General features: G+C 43.3%; 1 protein-coding gene across 1 annotated transcript in view; it reads right to left on the reverse strand.

Annotated features, from left to right (window-relative positions):
* The window catches only part of PGAP1 (post-GPI attachment to proteins inositol deacylase 1), a 1319879-nt gene that overhangs the window by 395675 nt on the left and 897160 nt on the right, over window positions 1-27044 (reverse strand). The window contains exon 21 of the mRNA XM_069733825.1: window positions 12777-12867. Within this exon, the coding sequence (XP_069589926.1) occupies window positions 12777-12867 (91 nt within the window). The remainder of the gene's footprint in view (window positions 1-12776; window positions 12868-27044) is intronic.

Here is a 27044-nt window from a genome sequence, read left to right on the forward strand (position 1 = left end):
TATCACTCAAGTTACATAATTAGTAGAGCTTCAGGTAGGGGCTCTTCATAGGGAGAAAATTTTGTTTTTTGTTTTAGCCAACATCTCTCACCCTATTCTTCTCGGTCTTCCATGGCTGCGGGTCCACGAACCCCTCTTAGATTGGCATAGGGGCAACATTCTTTGTTGGGGAGATTCCTGTCGGACTCGTCTGCTGCCGAAGCGTCCTGTGGGTGTCCCTTGTTCCACCCCCATTTCTTCCGGGTTGCCTTCTGTTTATTCTTCCTTCGCAGATGTTTTTGACAAAAAGGAGGCGGAGACTCTTCCGTCACATCGTCCCTACGACTGTCCTATAGACCTTGTTGCTGGTACCACTCCTCCTAGAGGAAGAATCTATCCTCTCTCCCCTGCAGAGACGCAAGCTATGTCAGATTATGTTCGGGAGAACCTTGCCAGAGGCTTAATTCGAAAATCTTCATCTCCAGCTGGGGCATGTTTCTTTTTTGTGAAAAAGGATGGTATTCTCCGTCCATGTATTGATTACAGAGGTTTAAACAACATTACTGTGAAGAATAAATACCCTTTGCCTCTTATTTCTGAGCTCTTTGATCGCTTGAGGGGAGCACAAACTTTTACCAAACTTGACCTTCGGGGAGCCTACAACTTGGTTCGAATCCGGGGATGAGTGGAAGACCGCATTTAACACTCGAGATGGTCACTATGAGTATTTGGTTATGCCATTTGGACATTGTAATGCCCCCGCTGTATTCCAAGAGTTTGTCAATTATATTTTTTGTGACTGTCTCTATAACTAGTGTCGTGGTCTACCTGGATGACATGCTCATCTTCTCCCCTAATTCATCTACTCATCGACGTGACGTTCGCCAGGTCTTACTACGTTTAAGGAAGAACCATCTCTTCGCAAAGATTGAGAAATGTGTATTTGAACAGTCTTCCGTACCCTTCCTGGGTTATATTATCTTTGAGGATGGCCTGAAGCTGGATCCTGAAAAAGTGTCAGCCATTCTAAATTGGCCATGTCCTTCGGGAGTAAAGGCTATTCAGCGATTTCTTGGCATCACCAACTACTATAGACAATTTATCCCTCATTTCTCCTCTTTGACTAAACCATTTTCTGCTCTGGTCCGCAAGGGAGTAGACTCCAGCTTCCAGAGGCTGAAGCTGCCTTACCGAACCCTGAAGCAGGAGTTTGCTTCAGCACCGGCGCTCCATCGTCCGGATACCAACAGACCGTTTATTTTTTAAGTGGATACATCCTCCATTGGAGCTAAAGCGGTACTTTTACAGAGATTTAACTCGGGTCGATTAGGCTCCTGTGGGTTCTTCTCTAAGGCTTACTCTCCTTTTGAGTGTAACTATTCCATCGGTGACAAGGAATTATTGGCCATAAAATTGGCCTTGGAGTGGTGGTACCTCCTTGAAGGGGCTGCACACCCTTTCATTATTTTTACAGATCACAAGAATCTGTCCTATGTCCAGTCCGCCCAAAGGCTAAACCCTCGACAAGCCAGATGGTCCTTGTTTTTCGGACTTTTCGACTTCGAGTTACATTTCCGACCTGGGAATAAGAACATTAAAGCTGATGCTCTGTCAAGATATTTTCAACCTCTAGATGAAGAGGAGAGACCAGTGACTATTCTTGATCCTGCTAAGATTGTTTCATTTGCTCCCCTGAAAGTGATCACTTCTCCCCAGGAAAAACCTTCGTGTCAAATCGTGACAAGATGAAAGTTCTACGTTGGGGCCATTCCTCCCGGTTCGCAGGACACGTTGAAGGCAAGAAGACTCTCTCCCCGATTTCTCGCCATTATTGGTGGCCTTTGCTTCGCCAAGATGTCCTGGATTTTGTTGCTTCCTGTTCATCGTTTGCTAGAAACAAAGTTCCTCGACAGCTTCCTTTGGGATCTCTGCATCCACTTCCTGTGCCTTCGGCTCCCTGGAGTCAAATAGCAATGGATTTAATCACCGATTTAACGAAGTCTTCTAATTGCACTGTAATTTTAGTGGTGGTGGATAGATTTTCCAAAATGGCGCACTTCATCTCTTTACCCAGTTTACCTTCTGCTCCTGATCTAGCAAAGATCTTTCTTCATCAAGTATTTCGACTTCATGGCTTCCCTCAACATATCGTGTCCGACCGAGGGGTTCAGTTTAGCTCTCGTTATTGGAGAGCTCTTTGTGGTATCATGAAGGTATCGTTGGATTTATCTTCTGCATACCATCCCCAATCCAACGGTCAAGTGGAGCGTGTTAATCAAATTCTCACATCTTATCTTCACCATTTTACTAATGATCATCATGATGACTGGGTGTCTCTTCTTCCCTGGGCAGAATTCACTTATAATAATCAAACTAGTGAATCCTCATCTAAATCTCCTTTTTTTATTTTATTATTTTTGGGCAACATCCCGGCATTCCTCTCCCTGTTCTCCCCACCTCGGGTGTACCGGCAGCGGATTCCGTGTCCTTGGAATTTTCCAAAATCTGGCAGGAGGCACTTGACAGGTCTAGCAGCAGAATGAAAAGGTATGCTGACAAGAGGCGTTTAGATGTTCCTCCGTATCGTCCAGGCGATAAGGTCTGGATATCCTCTCGCTACATTAGCCTCAAGATTCCCTCTCAGAAGCTAGGTCCATGGTACATCGGCCCCTTTGAAAATTCTAGCCAAATTAATGATGTAGCTTACAAATTGAAGTTGCCCACCTCGTTACCTATTCCTAATTCTTGTCATGTTTCACTCCTTAACCCCTTCACCCCCAGAGCTTTTTCCGCTTTTTCATTTTCGTTTTTCGCTCCCCTCCTTCCCAGAGGCATAACTTTTTTATTTTTCCGTCAATATGGCCATGTGAGGGCTTTTTTTTTGTGCGGGACAAGATGTACTTTTGAACAATACCATTGGTTTTACCAAGCCATGTAACAGAAAACGGGAGAAAAATTCCAAGTGTGATAAAATTGCAAAAAAAGTGCAATCTCACACTTGTTTTTTGTTTGGATTTTTTGTTAGGTTCACCAAATGCTAAAACTGACCTGCCATTATGATTCTCCAGGTCATTACGAGTTCATAGACACCTAACATGTCTAGGTTATGTCTGACGTGCACTTCCGGAGGCTCTGAGCAGGTGCAGTGAAGCCACCTCCCTGCAAGACCCGGATGCAGCAGCCATTTTGGATCCGGGCCTGCTAAAGGGAGGAGAAGGTAAGAGACCCTCGCAGCAACGCGATCACATCGCGTTGCTCCGGGGGTCTCAGGGAAGCCTGCAGGGAGCCCCCTCCCTCCGCGATGCTTCCCTATACCGCCGGAACACTGCGATCATGTTTGATCGCAGTGTGCCAGGGGTTAATGTGCTGGGGACAGTCCGTGACCGCTCCTGGCACAGAGTGCCGGATGTCAGCTGCGATATTCAGCTGACACCCGACCGCGATCGCGTATGACATACTATCCCGTCGAGGTGGGGTGGGCCCGTATGACCACCGACGGGATAGTATGTCCGATGTCAAAAAAGGGGTTAAATCACACAGATATGGCACACACTATACTTAACCCCTTTCTGACCTCAGACGGTTTTGTACGCCCGAGGTCACAACCCCTGCTTTGATGCGGGCATCGGTGGTGAGCTCGCATCAAAACCGGAACATGTCAGCTATTTTTAACAGCTGACATGAGCCTGCAATAACGGCAGGTGGAATCGCGATTCACCCGCCACTATTAACTAGTTAAATGCCGCTGTCAAACGCTGACAGCGGCATTTAACTACCACTTCCGGCCATAGGGCCGGAAATGAGCACATTACTGACGCCCGTCATGTGATCGGGGGTCAGCGATGCGTCGGCATGACAATCAGAAGTCTCCTTGAGACCTCTATGGTTGTTGATGCTGGCTTGCTGTGGTCGGCGCTCATAGCAATGCAGTAATTCAGCTACATAGGAGCGATCTATGCATTGCTCCTATGTAGCAGAGCCGATCAAGTTGTGCCAGCTTCTAGCCTCCTATGAAGGCTATTGAAGCATGGCAAAAGTAACATAATGTTTTAAAAAATATGAAAAAAATGAAAAAATATGAAAGTTTAAATCACCCCCTTTTTGCCCCATTCAAAATAAAACAAAATAAAATCAAACCTACACATATTTGGTATTGCCGCGTTCAGAATTGCCGATTAATAAATATAATATCCTGATCACTAAACAGCATAGCGAGAAAAAAATTAGAAACACCAGGCTTACAGTTTTTTTAACAGGCGATAAAAAAAAACGTATGTGCACCAAAATGGTGTCAATAAAACTGCCAGCTCGGCATGCAAAAAATAAGACCTCACCCAACCCAAGATCACAAAAAATGGAGATGCTATGTGTATTGGAAAATGTCGCAATTTTTTTTTTTTTAGCAAAATTTGTAATTTTTTTTACCACTTAGATAAAGAAGAACCTAGACATGTTTGGTGTCTATGAACTCATAATGACCTGGAGAATCATAACAGTAGGTCAGAGTTAGCATTTAGTGAACCTAGCAAAAAAGCCAAACAAAAAACAAGTGTGGGATTGAACTTTTTTTTGCAATTTCAACGCACTTGGAATTCTTTTTCCGTTTTCTAGTACACGACATGCTAAAACCAATGATGTTCAAAAAACTAACTTGTTCTGCAAAAAATAAACCCTCATGTGGCCATAGTGACAGAAAAATAAAAAAGTTATGCTCTGGGAAGGAGGGGAACGAAAAACGAAAATGCAAAACCGAAAAAAGCTAGGGTCATGAAGGGGTTAATAAGTAACATTTCCCACATGTCTACTTTACATCAGCATAATTTTGGAACCAATTTTTTTTTATGGAGTTAAGGGTTAAAAGTTGTCCAGCAATTTCTCATTTTTACATAATCATTTTTTTTTTTTTTTTTTTTAGGGACCACATCACATTTGAAGTCACTTTGAGGGGTCTATATGATAGTAAATACCCAAAAGTGAAACATTTTAAAAACTTCACCCCTTAAGGTGAAAAAAACCACATTCAGTTTATTAACCCTTCTGGTGCTTCACAGGAATTTTTGGAATGTTTAAAAAAAATTAACAATTAACTTTTTTTCACAAAAAATTTACTTCAGATCCAAATTTTTATTTTCCCAAGGGAAACAGGAGAAATTTGACACCAAAAGTTAGTGTGCAATTTGTCCCGAGTACACTGATACCCAATATGTGGGGGGAACCACTGTTTGGGTGCATGACAGAGCTCTGAAGGGAAGGATCCGGCTTTTGACTTTTTCAACGCAAAATTGGCTGGAATTGAGATCGGAAGCCATGTCGCATTTGGAGAGCCCCTGATGTGCCTAAGCAGTGGAAACACCCGCCAAAAGTAACACCATTTTGGAAACTGGACCCCCCAAGAAACTTATCTAGATGTGCCGTGAGAACTTTGATCCCCCCAGGTATTTCACTAAAGTTTATAACGCCCGGGTTTTAAAATAAAAAAATCATATTTTTTCAACAAACATGATGTTTTAGTTAGTGTATTTTAAGTTTAGTTTTAATTTTTTATTTTCGCAAAGGTAACACAAGAAATTGGACCCCAAAAGTTGTTGTCCAATTTGTGCTGAGTTTGCGGATACCCCATATGTGGAAGAAAACCACTTGTATGGGCACACATCGGGAAGAGAAGTAGTAACGTTTTGGAATGCAGACTGTGATGGAATGGTCTGCGGGCATCATGTCGCATTTGGAGAGCCCCTGATGTGCCTAAACAGTGGAAACCCCCCAATTCTAACTGCAACCCTAACCCCAACAGACCCTTAACCCCAAACCTAACCGTAATGCTAACTTTAGCCCCAACCCTAATCCTAAAACTAATGGGAAAATGGAAATACATTTTTTTTAATTTTATTACTTTTCCCTACCTAAGAGGGTGATAAAGGGAGGTTTGATTTACAATATATATAGCAGGGTTTTATGTTTGGCAGCCGTCACACACTAAAAGATGAAAAATAGTTTTTGCATCACCACATTTTGAGAGCTTAAAATTTTTCCATGTTTTGGCCCACAGAGTCATGTGAGGTCTGTTTTTTTGCGGGACTAGTTGACGTTTTTATTGTTAACATTTTCGGGCACGTGACATTTTTTGATCGCTTTTTATTCCGATTTTTGTGAGGCAGAATGAACAAAAACCAGCAATTCATGAATTTCTTTTGGGGAGCATTTATACCGATCCGTGTGTGGTAAAATTGATAAAGCAGTTTTATTCTTCAGGTCAGAACAATGACATTGATACCACAGTTGTATTTTTTTATGTGTTGGCGCTTTTAGACAATAAAAATATTTTATATAAAAAACTATTATTCTTGCATCACTTTATTCTGAGAGCTGTAACTTTTTTATTTTTTATGGTGATGGAGGAATTCAGCTTGTTTTTTGCAGGACAAGATGACGTTTTCAGTGGTACCAAGTTTATTGACATCCGTCTTTTTGATCGCGTATTATTCCACTTTTTGTTCGGCGGTATGATGATAAAGCATTGTTTTTCTGCCCTTTTTTTTTAATGGTATTCACGAAAAAGAGGTTAACGAGTGGGGCAGTTTTATAGGTCAGGTCGTTACGGACGAGGCAGTGCTAAATATGTGTACTTTTATTGTTTAGATTTTTTTTTAATTCAAATATTTATTGATTGATGGAATAAATATTGATTTTCTTATTATTTTCACAAATATTTTTACAATTTTTAATTTTTTTTATTCATTCTAAGTTTTACACTTTGTCCCACTATGGTACAATCATTTTGTGCAGGCTGATCACACCTACAGTCATGGCCAAAAGTATTCACACCCCTGGAATTCTGTCAGATAATACTCAGTTTCTTCCTGAAAATGATTGCAAACACAAATTATTTAGTATTATTATCTTCATTTAATTTGTCTTAAATGAAAAAACACAAAAAGAATTGTCCTAAAGCCAAATTGGATATAATTTCACATCAAACATAAAAAAGGGGGTGGACAAAAGTATTGGCACCGTTCGAAAAATCATGTGATGCTTCACTAATTTGTGTAATTAGCAGCACCTGTAAGTTACCCGTCGCACCTAACTGGTGTTGGCAATAACTAAATCACACTTGCAGCCAGTTGACATGGATTAAGGTTGACTCAACCTCTGTCCTGTGTCCTTGTGTGTACCATATTGAGCATGGAGAAAAGAAAGAAGACCAAAGAACTGTCTGATGACTTGAGAAACCAAATTGTGAGGAAGCATGAGCAACCTCAAGGCTATAGGTCCATCTCCAAAGACCTGAATGTTCCTGTGTCTACCGTGCGCAGTGTCATCAAGAAGTTTACAACCCATGTCACTGTGGCTAACCTCCCTAGATGTGGACGGAAAAGAAAAATTGACAAGAGATTTCAATGCAAGATTGTGAGGATGTTGGATAAAGAACCTCGACTAACATCTAAACAAGTTCAAGCTGCCCTGCAGTCCGAGGGTACAACAGTGTCAACCCATACTATCCGTCGGCGTCTGAATGAAAAGGGACTGTATGGTAGGAGACCCAAGAAGACCCCACTTCTTATCCAGAGACATAGAAAAGCCAGGCTGGAGTTTGCCAAAACTTACCTGAAAAAGCCTAAAACGTTTTGGAAGAATGTTCTCTGGTCAAATGAGACAAAAGTAGAGATTTTTGAACAAAGGCATCAACATAGAGTTTACAGGAGAAAAAAAGAGGCATTCAAAGAAAAGAACACAGTCCCTACAGTCAAACATGGCGGAGGTTCCCTGATGTTTTGGGGTTGCTTTGCTGCCTCTGGCACTGGACTGCTTGACCGTGTGCATGGCATTATGAAGTCTGAAGACTACCAACAAATGTTTCAGCATAATGCAGGGCTCAATGTGAGAAAGCTGGGTCTCCCTCAGAGGTTATGGGCCTTCCAGCAGGACAATGACCCAAAACACACTTCAAAAAGCACTAGAAAATGGTTTGAGAGAAAGCACTGGAGACTTCTAAGGTGGCCAGCAATGAGTGCACACCGGAATCCCATAGAACACCTGTGGAGAGATCTAAAAATGGCAGTTTGGAGAAGGCACCCTTCAAATATCAGGGACCTGGAGCAGTTTGCCAGAGAAGAATGGTCTAAAATTCCAGCAGAGCATTGTAAGAAACTCATTGATGGTTACCGGAAGCGGTTGGTCGCAGTTATTTTGGCTAAAGGTTGTGCAACCAAGTATTCGGCTGAGGGTGCCAATACTTTTGTCTGGCCCATTTTGGGAGTTTTATGTGAAATGATCAATGTTTTGCTTTTTGCTTCATTCTCTTTTGTGCTTTTTCATTTAAGACAAATTAAATGAAGATAATAATACCAAATAATTTGTGCTTGCAATCATTTTCAGGAAGAAAATGAGTTATTTGACAGAATTGCAGGGGTGTCAATACATTTGGCGATGACTGTATAGCATGCAGATCTGCATGCTATAGAAGCTGACAGCGCTGCTGCTTCTATGCACTTACTTCAGAGATTTCCTAACATGCACTGTGCATGACAGGAAGTCTCTCAGCTCTGAAGACCTGGATGTCGTCATGAGGACATTGGGTCTCCATGGAAGCGATCGGGACCACCGATTGACCACGATCTATGATCACAGTGTTTCGGGGGTTAAAGTGCCGGGTGTCAGCTGTGAGAAACAGCAAACACCCGTCCCCGATCGGCCGCACACCACCCGTGTGCACAGCCGTTCAGCTACAACTTACTATCATGTCCATGGTCAGATGGGCCCAGGGCACATGGACAGGATAGTATGTCAGATGTCAGAAGAGTTAAAAAACTTTTTTACATTGTCCCATGATGAGACATCACTGTACAGTTACAGATCGCTAATCTCTTAGCAGGCGCTCAGAAGCCAACTTTCATGCAGGATACTGAAGGACCATGCAGCCATCTTGTGGCCCAAGGTCACCATTGGAACAACGCAATCGTATCGCGTTGTTCTGTTGGAAGCAGAGAGGGTGCTCACTTGCTCTGTGATGAGCCTCAATGTCGCTACTGACAGTGGCATCAGAGGGATTAAATGTCTGTGATAAGAGCTAGCACTGCTCGTGGGCGTTGCTGCAGGATGTCAGCTCTTACATACAGCTGACATCTGCACTCAATTGTCGCAGCGCCGTACATATACTTCTCTTTACGGAAATGCAGCTCCTGCAGAGCAGTATAAGTACAGCGAATGTTAGGAAAGGGTTACTAAGGACTAATTAATATAATGCCGATGTCAGGCTATTTCATGTAGAAGTTTGCAACATGGCTTCTATTGTTAAAGGTTAACATATATTAAATATGTTAATTTGCAGACATTTGAATGGGCACCACTGAAATACAAAGATTAGCAATATATTAAGGGGTTTAGCATAGAGACCAGTGGTGGCGGACCTATGGGAATATACAGAATGGAACACTATGTGTGGCCATTATACAATATGGAGCATCATGTGTGGCCATTACAAAATATGGAGCATCATGTGGGGCTATTATACAGTATAGAGCATCATGTGGGGCCATTATACAACATGGAGCATCATGTGAGGTCATTAAACTGTACTAGATGGTGGCCCGATTCTAACGCATCGGGTATTCTAGAATATGTATGTATGTATATAGCAGCCACATAGTATATAGCACAGGCCACAACATATTCTTGAATACCCGATGCATTAATGCAGGCCACACAGTATGTAACAGTGGCCACGCAGTATATAACAAAGCCCAAACAGTAAATAACACAGCCCACGCTGTTGTGAATTCTGTTGTCAAGCTCCCTCCTGTGGTCATGAATGGTACTTCGGCTGGTTCTGTCCATGGGCTTCCATGGGCTTCCTCTGGTGGTGGTGAGTGGGGCTGCGGCTTCTGAGTTTCCTTTCACAGGTGACGAGGTTAATTCGTTAGCTGGCTGCTCTATTTAACTCCACTTAGATCATTGCTCCATGCCACCTGTCAATGTTCCAGTATATAGCAAAGCCCACGTAGAATATAAAATCGCACACGCAGTATATAACATTGCCCACATAGTATATAACGCAGCCCACGCAGTATATAACACAGCCCACGTAGTATACAGCAGTGTGGGCACCATATCCCTGTTAACAAAAAATAATTTAAATAAAAAATAGTTATATACTCACCCGCCAAGGTCCAGCGAAGCTGTGCCCATGCGTGCGCGGCTGCCGCCAGCTTCCGTTCCCAGGAGGCATTGTGAAATTACCCAGATGACGTAGAGGTCTCGCAAGACTGCCAAGTCTTCTGGGTAATTTCGAAATGCATCTCTGGGAACGGAAGCTGTCGGCAGGCGTGGCGGCTCAGCGGACGACGGAAGGTGAGAATAGCAAGTTTTTTGTTTTTTTATTATTTTTAACATTAGATCTTTTTACTATTGATGCTGCATAGGCAGCATCAATAGTAAAAAGTTGGTCACACAGGGTTAATAGCGGCGTTAATGGAGTGCGTTACCCGTGGAATAACACGGTCCGTTAAAGCTGTCATTAACTCTGTGTGAGCGCTGACTGGACGGGAGTATGGAGCAGGCGGCGGGCACTGACTGGACGGGAGTAGGGGGGGACTAATTCTCGGCTGGACTGTGGCCGTCGCCCGCTGATAGGTCGCGGCAGCCAGGACATGCAGCTGGCGAGACCAATCAGTGACGCGGAATTTCCGTGACGGAAGTTGCAGACAGAAAGACGGAAGTACCCCTTAGACAATTATATATATACTAGATTGTGGCCCGATTCTAACGCATCGGGTATTCTAGAATATGCATGTCCCCGTAGTATATGGACAATGATGATTCCAGAATTCGTGGCAGACTGTGCCCGTCGCTGAGTGGTCGAGGCAACCTTTATGACATCATCGTCGCCACGGCAACCATTATGACATCTACGTCGATACTGTGCCCGTCGCTGAATCAGAAACGTGGGATGTCTACGTCCTTTCTGACATTATCGTCGCTGTGCCGGTCGCTGATTGGTCGAGGCATGGCGGCCTCGACCAGAGACGCGGGATTTCCAGGACAGACAGACGGAAAAACCCTTAGGCAATTATATATATAGACTAGATTGTGGCCCGATTCTAACGCATCGGGTATTCTAGAATATGCATGTCCCCATAGTATATGGACAATGATGATTCCAGAATTCGCAGCAGACTGTGCCCGTCGCTGATTGGTCGAGGCAACCTTTATGACATCATAGTCGCCATGGCAACCATTATGACATCTACGTCGATACTGTGCCCGTCGCTGATTGGTCGAGGCGAATTCGCGGCAGACTGTGCCCGTCGCTGATTGGTCGAGGCAACCTTTATGACATCTGTTATGACCTGGTGGTCAGGACAATAATGGACCTGGTGGTTAAGAGCACACGGAATGACCAGATAGTTAATGATAATATAGGACGAGCTCTGGGACGTGGGAACTCTGCTGACCGCAATCCCTAATCCAATCAACCACACTAGAAATAGCCGTGGATTGCGCCTAACGCTCCCTATGCAACTCGGCACAGCCTAAGGAACTAGCTAGCCCTGAAGATAGAAAAATAAAGCCTACCTTGCCTCAGAGAAATTCCCCAAAGGAAAAGGCAGCCCCCCACATATAATGACTGTGAGTAAAGATGAAAATACAAACACAGAGATGAAATAGATTAAGCAAAGTGAGGCCCGACTTACTGAACAGACGGAGGATAGGAAAGGTAGCTTTGCGGTCAGCACAAAAACCTACAAAAAGATAATGCAGAGGGCGCAAAAAGACCCTCCGCACCGACTCACGGTGCGGAGGCGCTCCCTCTGCGTCCCAGATCTTCCAGCAAGCAAGATAACAATCAAAATAGCAAGCTGGACAGAAAAATAGCAAACCAGAGAAAAATAAGCAGTCACTTAGATTCTGCTGGGAAGACAGGTCACAAGAACGATCCAGGAGTGAACTAGACCAATACTGGAACATTGACAGGTGGTGTGGAGCAATGATCTAGGTGGAGTTAAATAGAGCAGCCAGCTAACGAATTAACCTCGTCACCTGTGGAAGGAAACTCAGAAACACCCACAGCCACCAGAGAAAGTCCATGGACAGAACCAGCCGAAGTACCATTCAAGACCACAGGAGGGAGCCCGACAACAGAATTCACAACAGACATCATCATCGCCATGCTGTGCCCGTCGCTGATTGGTTGAGGCCGCCATGCCTCGACCAATCAGAGACACGGGATTGGATTTCCAGGACAGACAGAAAAACCCTTAGACAATTATATATATAGATATAGACTAGATGGTGGCCCGATTCTAACACATCGGGTATTCTAGAATATGCATGTCCACGTAGTATATTGCCAAGCCACGTAGTATATTGCCCAGCCATGTAGTATATTGCCCAGCCACGCAGTATATTGCCCAGCCACATAGAATATTGCCCAGCCACGTAGTATATTGCCCAGCCACGTAGTATATTGCCCAGTCATGTAGTATATAGCACAGACACGTAGTATTCAAGGGAATGCCAAGAGTGTGCAAAGCAGTCATCAAAGCAAAAGGTGGCTACTTTGAAGAACCTAGAATATAAGACATATTTTTAGTTATTTCACACTTTTTTGTTAAATATATAATTCCACATGTGTTATTTCATAGTTTTAATGCCTTCAGTGTGAATTTATAATTTTCATAGTCATGAAAATACAGAAAAATCTTTAAATGAGAAGGTGTGTCCAAACTTTTGGTCTGTACTGTATGTTCATTTTGCTCAAATATTTATTGACATAATATAGTTGATAAAGAAAAGACAATTACCTTAGAAAGAATCGACAGATGTTGACAACAGGGTCAACCTTGTATGGTTTGGCTGCAACATCCAACGATGAACCAAATTCTAAACTGTAGCCTGTATATATAAATTTAAAAAATGGTTATTACAACCTCTAATACAGATGTGAAATGAAAAAAACAAAAAAGATCACCTATGAGACTTTGTTTTTAAAAGTGAACATGTCAATAATCTGGGAATGTCTGTTTTAGTGTATACTTTTCCTATTTTGTTTATAACTGGTGTGGTCCCATTATATTCGTATTTCTTCTGCAACTGTATAATTGAAGAGCATAGTGTTAACATTTTCCTTTTTAAACCCTTAACGACCAGGGGTATTTCAGTTTTTGAGTTTTATTTTTTTTTCTCCCCTTCTTCCCAGAGCCATAACTTTGTTATTTTTCGAACAACATGGCTATGTGAGGGCTTATTTTTTGCAGAACAAGTCTTGCTTTTGAACGCCTCCCATTAGTTTTACCATATTTTAAACTGGAAACCAGGAAAAAAATTCCAAGTGTAGTGAAATTGCAAAAAAAAGTGCAATTCCAGTTTGTTTTTTCTTTTTTTTACTATGTTCACTAAATGCTAAAACTGACCTGCCATTATGATTCTCCAGGTTCATAGACACCAAACATGTTTATATTCTTTTTCATTTAAGTGGTGGAAAAAAAATTCAAAATTTGTTTTAAAAAATGGCACCATTCTCCCACACCGGTAGAGTCTCCAATTTTTGTGATCTTAGGTTGGCGGAGGGCTTATTTATTGTGCACCGAGCTCACGGTTTTAATGATACAACTTTGGTGTAGATCTGATTTTTTGATCATCCATTATTGCATTTTAATGCAATGTAGCGGTGGCCAAAAAACGTAATTCTGGCGTTTTGATTTTTTTTCTCATTATGTCATTTAACGATCGGGTTATATCTTTTTTTCATTGATAGGTCGTGTGATTCTGAACATGGCAATACCAAACATGTGTATATTTGTTTTGTTTTTTTAAATTTTGAATGGGGTGAAAGGTGGGTGATTTAAACTTTTTTTTTTTATATTTTTTTTCATAAACTAGTTTATTTATTAATTTAGACGAGCATATAGTTAAAACATTTCTGAATACAACAAAATAGGAAGCTTTCATTATAGTGTTAAAAACCATAGTGAAACTGTCAAAAGATTTCAAAAATATCAAGATAATATGGGAATGTCAAATCACATATCAGAATACCCCCACTGTTTGTCTGTCTGTCCGTCTCTCTGTCACGGACATCCCGCGTCGCTGATTGGTCGCGGCTGGCTGGGCATGATTAATCAGCGACAGGCACAGTCTGGCCACGAATTGGACCCTCCCTACTCCCCTGCAGTCAGTGCCCCCTCCATACTCCCATCCAGTCAGCGCCCACATAGCGTTTTAGCAGTCTGTTAAACAGACTGCGTTACACTGCGGCATAATGCTGTGTAAAGCAGTCCGATAACGCTGCCATTAACCCTGTGTGCCTATGCAGCATCAATAGTAAAAACATATAATGCTAAAAATAATAATTAAAAAAAATCATTATATTCTCACCTTCCGGCGTCCGCGGCAGCCTTTCCCGCTCCTCGTGATGCTCCAGTCACTGGCGATGATCACTGGTGATGATCAGATCGCCTGTGGGTAGCAGAAATGCACATTTGCTATGAGCGCCGACCACGGGGTAAGACTCTTAGCAATCTGGCAATGACAACCATAAAGGTCTGCTGCAGACCTCTGGTTGTCATGCCGACCAGTCAGTGACCCACGATCATGTGGGGTCACTGATGGGCTGGATTAGCTTACTCGAGTTAAATGATTGACAGCAGCATTTAACTAGTTAATAGCAATGGATGGATCGTGATTCCACCTGCAGGTGTTGCGAATACATGTCAGCTGTATTGATCAAATGTCATATGTGGGCTCATAGCCCATACCAAACAGGGGGGTCCGGCATGGGTGTACTATTACGCCCAATGTCGGAAAGGGGTGAAAGTCAACAGATTGAGAATATATAAAGAAGAATCCTTTAATTTCTGTATTTCCAGCAGGAATTAAAGATTAATTTTAAATAAAAGATGCCTCTGCATCATTAATTGAAATGCAAGTATTAACCGAGGCCTTATTCACACATCAACACCTGTTTGCATACACAAAAAATATATTGTTTTTCATCTATGTGATAGTAACATAGTTATTAAGGTTGAAGGAAGACTTTAAGTTCATCTAGTTCAACCCATACCCTAACCTAACATGCCCTAACATGTTGATCCAGAGGAATGCAAAAAAACCCATGTAGCAAAGAGTAAGCTCCACATTGGGGAAAAAAATTCCTTCTCAACTCCACATACGGCAATCAGACTAGTTCCCTGGATCAACGCCCTATCAAAGAATCTAGTATATATACCCTGTAACATTACACTTTTCAAGAAAGGCATCCAGTTCTCTCTTAAATTTAAGTAATGAATCACTCATTACAACATCATACGGCAGAGAGTTCCATAGTCTCACTGCTCTTTCAGTAAAGAATCTGCAGCTGTTATTATGCTTAAACCTTCTTTCCTCCAGACTTAGAGGATGCCCCCTTGCCCCTGTCTCAGGTCTATGATTAAAAAGATCATCAGAAAAATCTTTGAACTCTCCCCTCATATATTTATACATTAAAATAAGATCACCCCTTAGCCTTCGTTTTTCCAAACTAAATAGCCCCAAGTGTAATAACCTATCTTGGCATTGCAGACCCCCCAGTCCTCTAATAACCTTGGTTGCTCTTCTCTGCACCCGCTCTAGTTCAGCTATGTCTTTCTTATACACCGGAGACCAGAACTGTACACAGTATTCTAAGTGTGGTCGAACTAGTGACTTGTATAGAGGTAAAATTATGTTCTCCTCATGAGCATCTATGCCTCTTTCAATGCATCCCATTATTTTATTTGCCTTTGTAGCAGCTGCCTGACACTGGCTACTAAATGTGAGATTGTCATCCAACCATACACCCAGGTCTTTTTCATTGACGGTTTTGCCCAGAGTTTTAGAATTAAGCACATAGTTATACATCTTATTACTTCTACCCAGGTGCATGACCTTACATTTATCCTCATTAAAGCTAATTTGCCATTTATCAGCCCCAGCTTCTAGATTACATAAATCATCCTGTAATATAAAATTGTCCTCCTCTGTATTGATTACAATGCAGAGTTTAGTGTCATCTGCAAATATTGAAATTCTGCTCTGAATGCCCCCTACAAGATCATTGATAAATATGTTAAAAAGAAGAGGGCCCAATACTGACCCCTGTGGTACCCCACTGCTAACCGCTACCCAGTCCGAGTGTGCTCCATTAATAACCACCCTTTATTTCTTATCCCTGAGCCAGATCTTAACCCACTTACACATATTTTCCCCTATCCCCATTATTCTCATTTTATGTATCAACATTTTGCGTGGCACCGTATCAAAAGCTTTTGATAAGTCCATATACACTACGTCCACTGGGTTCCTTTGGTCCAGTCCAGAACTTACCTCTTCATAGAAATTGATCAGATTAGTTTGACAGGAACGGTCCCTAGTAAACCCATGCTGATATTGGGTCATAAGGTTATTCCTTGTCAGATACTCCAGCCTATCATCTCTTAGAATGCTCTCCAGGATTTTACCCACAGTAGAGGTTAAGCTTACTGGCCTATAATTTCCGAGTTCAGTTGTTTTCCCCTTTTTGAATATTGGCACCACATTTGCTATACGCCAGTCCTGTGGTACAGACCCTGTTATTATGGAGTCTTTAAAGATTAAAAATAATGGTCTATCAATGACTGTACTTAATTCCTGCAGTACTCGGGGGTGTATCCCATCCGGGCCCGGAGATTTGTCAATTTTAGTGATTTTTAGACGCCGCCGTGCTTCCTGCTGGGTTAAGCAGGTGACATTTAATGGGGAATTTTTGTTATCACTGATCATATTGTCAGCCATTGGATTTTCTTGTGTAAATAATGATGAAAAAAAGTCATTTAGCATATTGGCTTTTTCCTCATCCACCATATCACCCAGACTATTTTTAAGGGGGCCAACACTATCATTTTTTAGTTTGTTACTATTTACATAGTTAAAGAATATTTGGGGATTATTTTTACTCTCTCTGGCAATGAGTCTCTCTGTCGTAATTTTTGCTGCCTTGATTTGCTTTTTACTGAATTTATTTAATTTTCTGTATTTAATGCCTCATCACTACCTACTTCCTTTAATTCTCTAAATGCTTTCTTTTTGTCACTTATTGCGCCCTTACAGCTCTATTTAGCCATATTGGTTTCCACCTATTTCTAGTATGTTTATTCCCATACGGCATATACTGTGCACAGGTCCTATACAGGATTCTAATAAACGTCTCCCATTTTCTTTGTGTATTTTTATGTGTCAGGATATCGTCCCAGTTAATTGCACCAAGATCATCTCTCATCCATTGGAAATTTGCCCTCCTGAAGTTTAGTGTCCTTGAAACCCCTCTGCTACACATCGTATTAAAGGATACATGAAAACTTATTATTTTGTGATCACTATTCCCCAAGTGACCCTCAACCCTTATATTTGATATGCGGTCTGGCCTGTTGGTTAATATTAGGTCTAGCAGTTCCCCCCTTTTTGTTGAGTCCTGAACCAGTTGTGAAAGGTAATTGTATCTCAGTTATCAAAAACCGATTGCCTTTGCTGGAACTGCAGGTTTCTGTTCCCCAATCTATTTCAGGGTAGTTGAAGTCCCCCATAACAATGACTTCTCCTTGAGCCGCAGCCCCATCTATTTGCTTTACAAGGATATTCTCTGTTGCTTCCATTATTTTTGGAGACTTACAAACCTCTATCAGTAATTTATTATTTTTCCCCCTCCCCTTATCTCCACCCACAGGGACTCTACATTTTCATTAGATTCACCTATATTATCACGCATAATGCCGTCCACCACCTGATCGCTTTTCTGACCAGTGGGGACAGACGGCACAGCCGGTCGACTGAGAACTGATTCCTGTCCCAAGCTGCCAAAGGCGCATGCTGCAGAGGGTGGAGGTGTAGCTGAGCGAGGGGAACAGCTTCCATCACTTCTACCATTCTCCCCAGGACCCTCATGCTGAAACGGATGGAGAGTGGGAATGGGTGACAAAGTGCCCAGGCTCCCTGTTGCAGAGCTAAGACCTTGTCTCAAGGCAGAATTATCAACCCTCAGGAGGTGTCCCGGAGCATTCCTAAAAAGGATGTCATGGTTTGTCTGGGTCAGTTCTTCTAGGGTTAATTCCTGTAGCCTCACACTGATCCTGGGTCAACTTTTTATAGCCTCCGTCTTGGAGTTTCCTTTGTCAGTGATACTCCCGCCCTTGACCAAGTGTGTTGACCCCTGTGTTTTGTGCTGTGTGCTGGTTTGCCTGATTCCTTGGTTTTTGACTCGGTCTGTTTTCTGGATACTGTTTGTTGGATACCTCTGCTTGGCCCTTACTATCCTTTCTGTCTAGTCCCTTCGAACGGTCATGCTATCCCATGCTGTGACCCTGGCCTGATCTGGTTTAGGTCTCTGTCTGTGCCCCTTGGTAGCTCTGTCTTTTAGTTACCTTTCTAGCAGCTTTCCTTCAGCTCCTAGCTCCCTGGAGATTAGGCCACGCCCCCCAGCAGTCAGGTGATTCAGGTCCTGTCAGGCCTGTAGCAATCTCTCTCCAGTCTAGCTTGCCGCACGTTACAGGGAGCTTGTGGCTCTCTCCGGGTCCTGTCTTCCCGGGAGATTGCATCAGTGAGTGTCACAACTCCCACAGTGATAAAAGTATGTGCTGAGCTGGAATGGGAGATGATTTGTTTAGATTTATTAGCCAGCTCAGGCAAAAAAAGAGTATCTAGAGTGATAAGTACAGACTCCATGCAGGACTGGATAGACGATGCCTTGGTTAGAAGGTCGTTTACGTATGGCAAAACCACCATGCCCTGAGAGTGCAGAATGGCGATGACTGCCGCCATGACCTTCATGAACATTCTGGGAGCGGTGGCAAGTCCGAAGGGCAAGGCTGTTAACTGGAAATGCTCTTCGCAAACCGTGAAGCGCAGGAACTTCTGGTGAGGGGGAAAGATTGGAATATGGAGGTACGCATCCCGAATGTCGACGGACATGAGATACTCCCCCTTCTCCATAGAGGAGATGACCGAATGGAGAGACTCCATCCTGAAGTGCCGGACCTTGACGAACTTGTTTATAAGTTTCAGTTCCAGAAAGGGCCACACCGTTCCATCCTTCTTCGGGACAACGAATAGGTTCAAGTAGAACCATTTGGACCTCTCGTTTTCTGGGACCGGAATAATGACCCCGTCTTGGGTAGCGAGTCGATGGCTCATTAAAAGGACGATGCCCGGGCCTCTGTTTTGGGGGGATGAGATGGGCAGAATCTTGCTGGGGAACAAGAAGAAAATTCTATTCTGTATCCAGAAGACACCAGATCCCTGACCCATTCATTGTGAACTAGAGAGAGCCAGGCCTGATGAAACAGGAGTATGCGTCCGCCTACCCTGCTGATGTGACTGGTCATTGGGCCGAGAATCTATGGGACCTAAATCCCTTAGTTCTGGACTGTCTTGGTCAGATTTTCCAGGAAAGGATGGGCTTATACGAAACTTGGGAACCTGTCCTTACGTGGTGAGTGCCCCGATCCGGAAGAGGCGGTCGTAGTGGACCAGCCAAGGTTGATGTTAAAGGACCAGAATAGAGTTTGTTGTTGATGGCGAAAGGGTCAACTGGTCTTTAGCTGAGGGAGGAATTTACTTTTCCACCTGTAGCATCAGAGATAAGCTGGTTTAGCTTCTCTCCAAATAAATGACCGCTCTGATAAGGCAAAGAGGTAAGGGACTTTTTGGACGCAGAGTCAGCTCGCCATTCCCTAAGCCATAGAGCCCTTCTGATGGTGATGGCGTTTGATGCTGCCAATGCTGCATAATTGGCAGCATCTAAGGAAGAGTGCAGCAAATAATCACCAGCCAGGGAAATCTGATTGGCCAGATCCACTGTTTCCTGGAGAGATTACTATCCTGAATGGTTTTGGCTAGGGAATCCGCTGAGGAAACCATTGCTTTAGCGACCCATGTCGCAGCAAAAGAGGGAGAAAGAGCAGAGCCAAAGGCTTCAAACTCTGAGCAAGCAAGATTCTGACGGTCCATGGATATTTGATTGAGGACAAATCTGGTAAGGACAGGAGAGTTTTGGAGGCCAGATGGTACACGGGTGGATAAACTTGAGGGGAATCCACCCACAATTTCCGTAGATCCGATGAAAAGGGATATCTTGCCTCTAGAAGCTTCAGTCATGTGATGCGTTTGTCTGGCAACTCCCTATGCCTCTGAAGTATGTCCTGAAACTTGGAATGATTGGCAAACACCCTATGTGAACGTTCAGTCCTCTTAAAGGACACTGCATGATCCGGGGCAGAACTAGAGTCATCGTCCACCTTAAGGGTTTGGTTGATGGCCTCAATGAAATTATCCACTGTCACCTGATATTCAGGCGAGTCCAGGTCGAGAGACTTTTGAGACTCATAGTCAAAGTTCTGGTCGCTGCAAACCCCTGGTGAGAGGGAGAGAGAGACGGAGTTTATGGATGCCGAGGCACGAAAGGGTCCAGGAGAGGTAGTAGGGGTCTGTTTTCTAGCTGTCTGTATATTTTGTGACCGAGTATGGCCCCTTCAGGCCGACGGTTCTCGTGTAATAAAGGAATCTTGTAAAACAGGCAGATGGATGCCCTGAACCGTGGAGGGTTCCTGGAGGGACTCAATCACTTTAGCCAGTGAGGCCATGGACTGCGAAGGGTGGGAACAGGTGAACTCTGGTGGTGGGAACAGGAACCCAACATGTGGGAACTCCATGTTCCCACCTGTTGCTGGTTGACTAGGTACACTGGGTTCGGTAGCGGTGGGGGGGCTCCTGAGAGCTTTTGGGGTCACAAGCTTTGCAGAGTGGATTACTCTGTCCCCAGGGTAGTGAATATTGACAGGAGGTACTTGAGGCAAATAATACTGTGTTTAATACTGAGTTTTGGTAGCCTTCTTGGATGCCTTAGAAAATGACATGGTGTATCCCAGTATGTCCTGACTCTGCTACGTGCCCCAGTGAGTGAAGAGTAATGCCGAGGGATATACTGCAGGGAAAGCTAAAGAGTCACAGCCTAGCACTTACTCAAGGTCCGGTGTGACCAAAATGGTCCTATTTTTGCTGGAAACCCGGCTGTGTTGCTGCACAGCATTTAAGATTTAGGATTGCTGGAGGAGTCTGCAGTGCAGCGGAACGTTCGGAACACAGTAATAGCGGATGGGAACAGGAAGAGAAGTATGCGCTGAAAAGAAGTACCAAAAGAGTGGGCGAAGTCGGCAGAATGCGTGTGGGTGAGTGGGTGGGGCTTGCAGCCTAGTAAAGGCCGGGGAGTAAATTTCCGGCACCGACCAGAAAGTACTTGGCCTGAGGAGCGCAGCACCATCAGGTGCGCTCCATCAGGAGCCCCCCTGCCAAACCCGATCACGGCACTTACCAAACGGAGATCTGGAGGATCACTGAGGAATCACAGAGCCTAACCGCTCTGCCTGCAGGTCAGGTGCCGCAGATTGGACGGTGCAGGGACCCTTCATCCACGATCCCCTTGTTAGGGATGTGGGGAGAAACTGCGCCTCCTTCCATCACCGCTGTTCTATTACTGGTAATGCAGTGGGGGCCGCTTGGACGTCATAGATGTCTCTGTACACCCTAGGGGTTCACTCCCCTAGGATGGGACAGGGCTGTTGTCCAACTGTAAGCCTGGCTTCAGAAGGGGGTACATGGAGGCGACACTCCATGTTCCCATCTGTTAATGGTGCGGGGAGAGCGGTGCCTTTAAGGGACACCCGTCACCCATAGAATAGAGCTCAGGCATGGCTATAGATGGGGCAGGAGGGGGTACGTGGAGGTGACTCTCCACGTTCCCACCTGTTGTTGGTTGGGGAAATTGGAACCCTGAAAGTATCTGTCGCCCCTATGATCCTTGCGAACAATTGGTAAAAAGTAAATAATAGAATAAAAAAATGAAATAAAAAATTGTGGTTGAATAACAGACACGTGTGCCTCCTACGGACACTGAGCAAGAACTGGTTCGGCTACAGCTAGTGTGCGGGTGTGTACTGCAGAGGAAGAGCTAATCTTTTTTGTATTGACATAGTGTCAGCCTCCTAGCGACAGCAGCATACATCCATGGTCCTGTGTCCCCCAATAAGACAAAGGAGGAATAATAAATCCATATTATATAAATTGAAAAAAAATTGACAGCACATCAATGATGTCTGAAAGAAGCCTAAAATACAAGAGAGTTGTCCTCTTTTAATGCAACATGAAATATGGAGAAGAAAAAGGCTAAAATGTGTGTGCTTCTGTTTGGGGAAGCTCAGTTGAAAAACAAAATCAATTCACAGAAATTTAGCCTAAATTAATATTTTATTGATAACAAGTGCTCAAAAAGTAGAAACAACAACCAGGAATAGCGTGAGAAGAAAAATGCCATACAACATGGTTCAATGTTTGACTAGCATCTTCATCACATGTTCTCTTTAATTGCAGTCAAAGTACTACACTTTCTCCTTGTGGAGAGTGCCAACTCAACGTAAGGAGACATAAGCTATGACACATTCCTCTGGAAATTTAAATAGGCAAATAGCCTCTTTAGAAAGAAAGAATAAAAGAACTCCAGTGCCACCTATTGAAGGTAGCAATCCTTAAAATGGTTGATATTGGCTTTTTGGATTTCTACCTTCAATAGGGGGCATTAGAGTCTCTGTCTTCTTTGTAACATATTAACATAGTTAGCAAGGCCAAAAAAAGGTATTTGTCCATCCAGTTCAGCCTATATTCCATCAGAATAAATCCCCAGATCTACGTCCTTCTAAAGATCCTAATTACTGTAAGGGTACCGTCACACTAAGCGACGCTGCAGCGATACCGACAACGATGTCGATTGCTGCAGCGTCGCTATTTGGTCGCTGGAGAGCTGTCACACAGACAGCTCTCCAGCGACCAACGATCCCGAAGTCCCCTGGTAACCAGGGTAAACATCGGGTTACTAAGCGCAGGGCCGCGCTTAGTAACCCGAAGTTTACCCTGGTTACCAGCGTAAACGTAAAAAAAACAAACACTACATACTTACATTTCGGTGTCTGTCCTCCGGCGCATCAGGAGAATGGGCTGCTGTCCAAGTCTTGCCGTTGCCACGAGTTGCTCATCGATCCTCTGGATCTAGAAGTTCCTCCACTGCTTCTGCCTCCTCAACCTCCTCTCGGTCTTCCACCGGCACCCGAAGCCTGTCTGGTAATGCCACCCGCGTTGTAACCACGCAGAAGGAATCCTGCACACCTCCTCACTATGCTGTCACCAGGGATCAATGGCATAAGGCAGTGTTTACATTGAAATGTCTGGGAAGTGTGAGTCACACAGCTGAGGAGTTGTTGTCAGCTCTGGAGACCGAGTTCCAGCAATGGTTGTCTCCACTCAACCTGCAGCCAGGAAAGGCTGTGTGTGACAATGCTGCAAAAAAATCATTTTGGGCCTAGTAGAATTTGATGCTACTCAGCAGCGTACCCCACCCATGAAGCAAGCTACACCGCCTGTTGAACTAATAACTAATTTTTAACTGCATCTAGCCCAGGAAATCGTTTTGTACCTAATAGCATTTTGTGCTACTCAGCACAGTACCCCACCCATGAAGCAAGCTACACCGCCTGTTTACCTAACTACTATTTTGTAACGGCATCTAGGCCAGGAAATTCGTTTGGGCCTAGTAGAATTTGGTGCTACTCAGCAGCGTACTTCACCCATGAAGCAAGCTACACCGCCTGTTTACCTAACTACTATTTTGTAACGGCATCTAGGCCAGGAAATTTGTTTGGGCCTAGTAGAATTTGATGCTACTCAGCACTGTACCCCACCCATGAAACAAGCTACACGGCCTGTTTACCGAAGTACTATTTTTTAACAGCATCTAGCCCTGTAAATACACTCAATACTTGGTCGGGGCTCCTTTTGCATCAATACGGCGTGGAATGAAGACAAACAGCCTGTGACACTGCTGAGGTGTTATGGAAGCCCACGTTGCTTTGATAGCAGCCTTCACTTTGTCTGCATTGTTGAGGCTGGTGTCTCATCTTCTTGACAATACTCCATAGATTCTCTATGGGGTTAAAGTCAGGCGAGTTTGCTGGGAAATCAAGTACAGTGATACTGTTGTTTTTAAACCAACAGTTGTTGTTTTTTGTATTGAAGAACTGAAATAGATTAACTTTTTCATGACACTCTAATTTTGTAAGATGAACCTGTGTATATATATATATATATATATATATATATATATATATATATATATATATATATATATATATACAGTACAGACCAAAAGTTTGGACACACCTCCTTATTTAAAGATTTTTCTGTATTTTCATGACTATGAAAATTGTTAATTCACTCTGAAGGCATCAAATCTATGAATTAACACATGTGGAATTGTATACTTTATAAAAAAAAGTGTGTGAAACAACTGAAATGATGTCTTATAGTCTAGGTTTTTCAAAGTCGCCACCTTTTGCTTTGATGACTGCTTTGCACACTCTTGGCATTCTCTTGATGAGCTTCAAGAGGTAGTCACAGGGAATGGTTTTCAATTCACATGTGTGCCCTGTCAGGCTTAATAAGTGGAATTTCTTGGCTTATAAATGGGGTTGGGACCATCAGTTGTGTTGTGCAGAAGTCTGGTGGATATGCAGCAGATAGTCCTACTGAATAAACTGTTAGAATTTGTATTATGGCAAGAAAAAAGCAGCCAAGTAAGGAAAAACGAGTGGTCATCATTACTTTAAGAAATGAAGGTGTCAGTCTAAAAAATTGGGAAAACTTTGAAACTGTCCCCAAGTGCAGTGGCAAAAACCATCAAGCGCTACAAAGAAACTGGCTCACATGAGGACAAGGAAAGGAAGACCAAGAGTCACCTCTGCTTCTGAGAATAAGTTTATCCGAGTCACCAGCCTCAGAAATCGCAGGTTAGCAGCAGCTCAGATTAGAGACCAGGTCAATGCCACACAGAGTTCTAGCAGCAAACATCTCTACAACAACTGTTAAGAGGAGACTTTGTGCAGCAGGCCTTCATGGTAAAATAGCTGCTAGGAAACCACTGCTCAGGACAGGCAACAAGCAGAAGAGACTTGTTTGGGGTAAAGAACACAAGGAATGGACATTAGACCAATAGAAATCTGTGCTTTGGTCTGATGAGTCAAAATTTGAGATCTTTGTTTCCAACCACCGTGTCTTTGTGCGACACAGAAAAGGTGAACGGATGGACTCTACATGCCTGGTTCCCACCGTGAAGCATGGATGAGGAGGTGTGATGGTGTGGGGATGCTTTGTGATGTAACTGTTGGGGATTTATTCAAAATTAAAGGCATACTGAACCAGCATGGCTACCACAGCATCTTGCAGCGGCATGCTATTCCATCCGGTTTGCATTTAGTTGGACCATCATTTATTTTTCAACAGGACAATGACCCCAAACACACCTCCAGGCTGTGTAAGGGCTATTTGACCAAGAAGGAGAGTGATGGGGTGCTACTCCAGAACACCTGGCCTCTACAGTCACCAGACCTGTACCCAATCGAGATGGTTTGGGGTGAGCTGAACCGCAGAGTGAAGGCAAATAGGCCAACAAGTGCTAAGCATCTCTGGGAACTCCTTCAAGATGGTTGGAAGACCATTCCCGGTGACTACCAATTGAAGCTCATCAAGAGAATGCCAAGAGTTTGCAAAGCAGTCATCAAAGCAAAAGGTGGCTACTTTGAAGAACCTAGAATATAAGACATTTTCAGTTGTTTCACACTTTTTGTTAAGTATATAATTCCACATGTGTTAATTCATAGTTTTGATGCCTTCAGTGTGAATGTACAATTTTCATAGTCATGAAAATACATAAAAATCTTTAAATGAGAACGTGTGTCCAAACTTTTGGTCTGTACTGTAGATAGAAAAAAAAGCAGACAATTCATGTGCTGTGTACTGTCAAATCACAGCAGGAGCTGACAGGACAGAATAGATGGATTACGTACAGCAAATACAAATAGAATAGATAGATATGCAGATGTCAGTGAAAAATACAATTAGTAAAGTGTGTGTGTCTTAATTAAACCATACTTACGGTCACATGCATTCCCCTGATGCCTTTGTCATCTGCAAAAGAGTAAAAAAAAAAAACAAAAAAAAAAAGCCACAACAATATTCCTCACCTTTCCGCAGAGATGCTGCTAATCCATTTGGATTTTGGAATAGGTCACCACAGGTCCTGCAGACACCACACTAGATACAATGCAGCTTCCTCTTTCAGGACCTGTGGTGAGATAATAAGAGGGAGGGCTCTGTGTGGTCATGTGATGCTCCAGCCCTTCATTACCTCAACCAGGTCGTGCAAGCTGTAGAGAGAAGATACTTTCAGTTTTCTAGCATGGCTGGCTGGCAGGCTGCAGGACCTGCACTGATGTGCGCACAGCCTGTATAAGTAAGAATTAATTAAAAGTTTAGTAATTACAACACATAAAATAGCTATCTGCCACTCCTGTGGTGAACTATAACTCTCAGCATTTCATATGATCTACATGACATGCTGGGAGTTATAGTTCTCACATGGGATCTTAAAGAAGCAATCTAGTGTTATTTTTCAGTGTTGGAGTGGTGCTTTAAATATAAGCCCTGTGCCCCCATTCTTATACTCGCCCTCCAGCGTCTTCGTATATTACGTTACAGCCACCACACTGGTCCCACAGCACCATCTTCTACCCGTAGCTTCCAACATAATAGCATATTATTATATATAATAAAACCACATATAATAGTATGTTATTTATGTTATTAAAAATTTCACATTTTTTGTTTCAAATTTTTTTTAACCTATTTTCCACCTCTAAAACCTGGGTGCGTCTTATAATTTGGTGAGTCTTAAAGGGACTCTGTCACCTGAATTTGGCGGGACTGGTTTTGGGTCATATGGGCGGAGTTTTCGGGTGTTTGATTCACCCTTTCCTTACCCGCTGGCTGCATGCTGGCTGCAATATTGGATTAAAGTTCATTCTCTGTCCTCCATAATACACACCTGCGCAAAGCAATCTTGCCCAGCGGGTAAGGAAAGGGTGAATGAAACACCCGAAAACTCCGCCCATATGACCCAAAACCAGTCCCGCCAAATTCAGGTGACA

Source organism: Ranitomeya imitator, chromosome 7 (genome assembly GCF_032444005.1).
Source record: "Ranitomeya imitator isolate aRanImi1 chromosome 7, aRanImi1.pri, whole genome shotgun sequence".
NCBI lineage: Eukaryota > Metazoa > Chordata > Amphibia > Anura > Dendrobatidae > Ranitomeya > Ranitomeya imitator.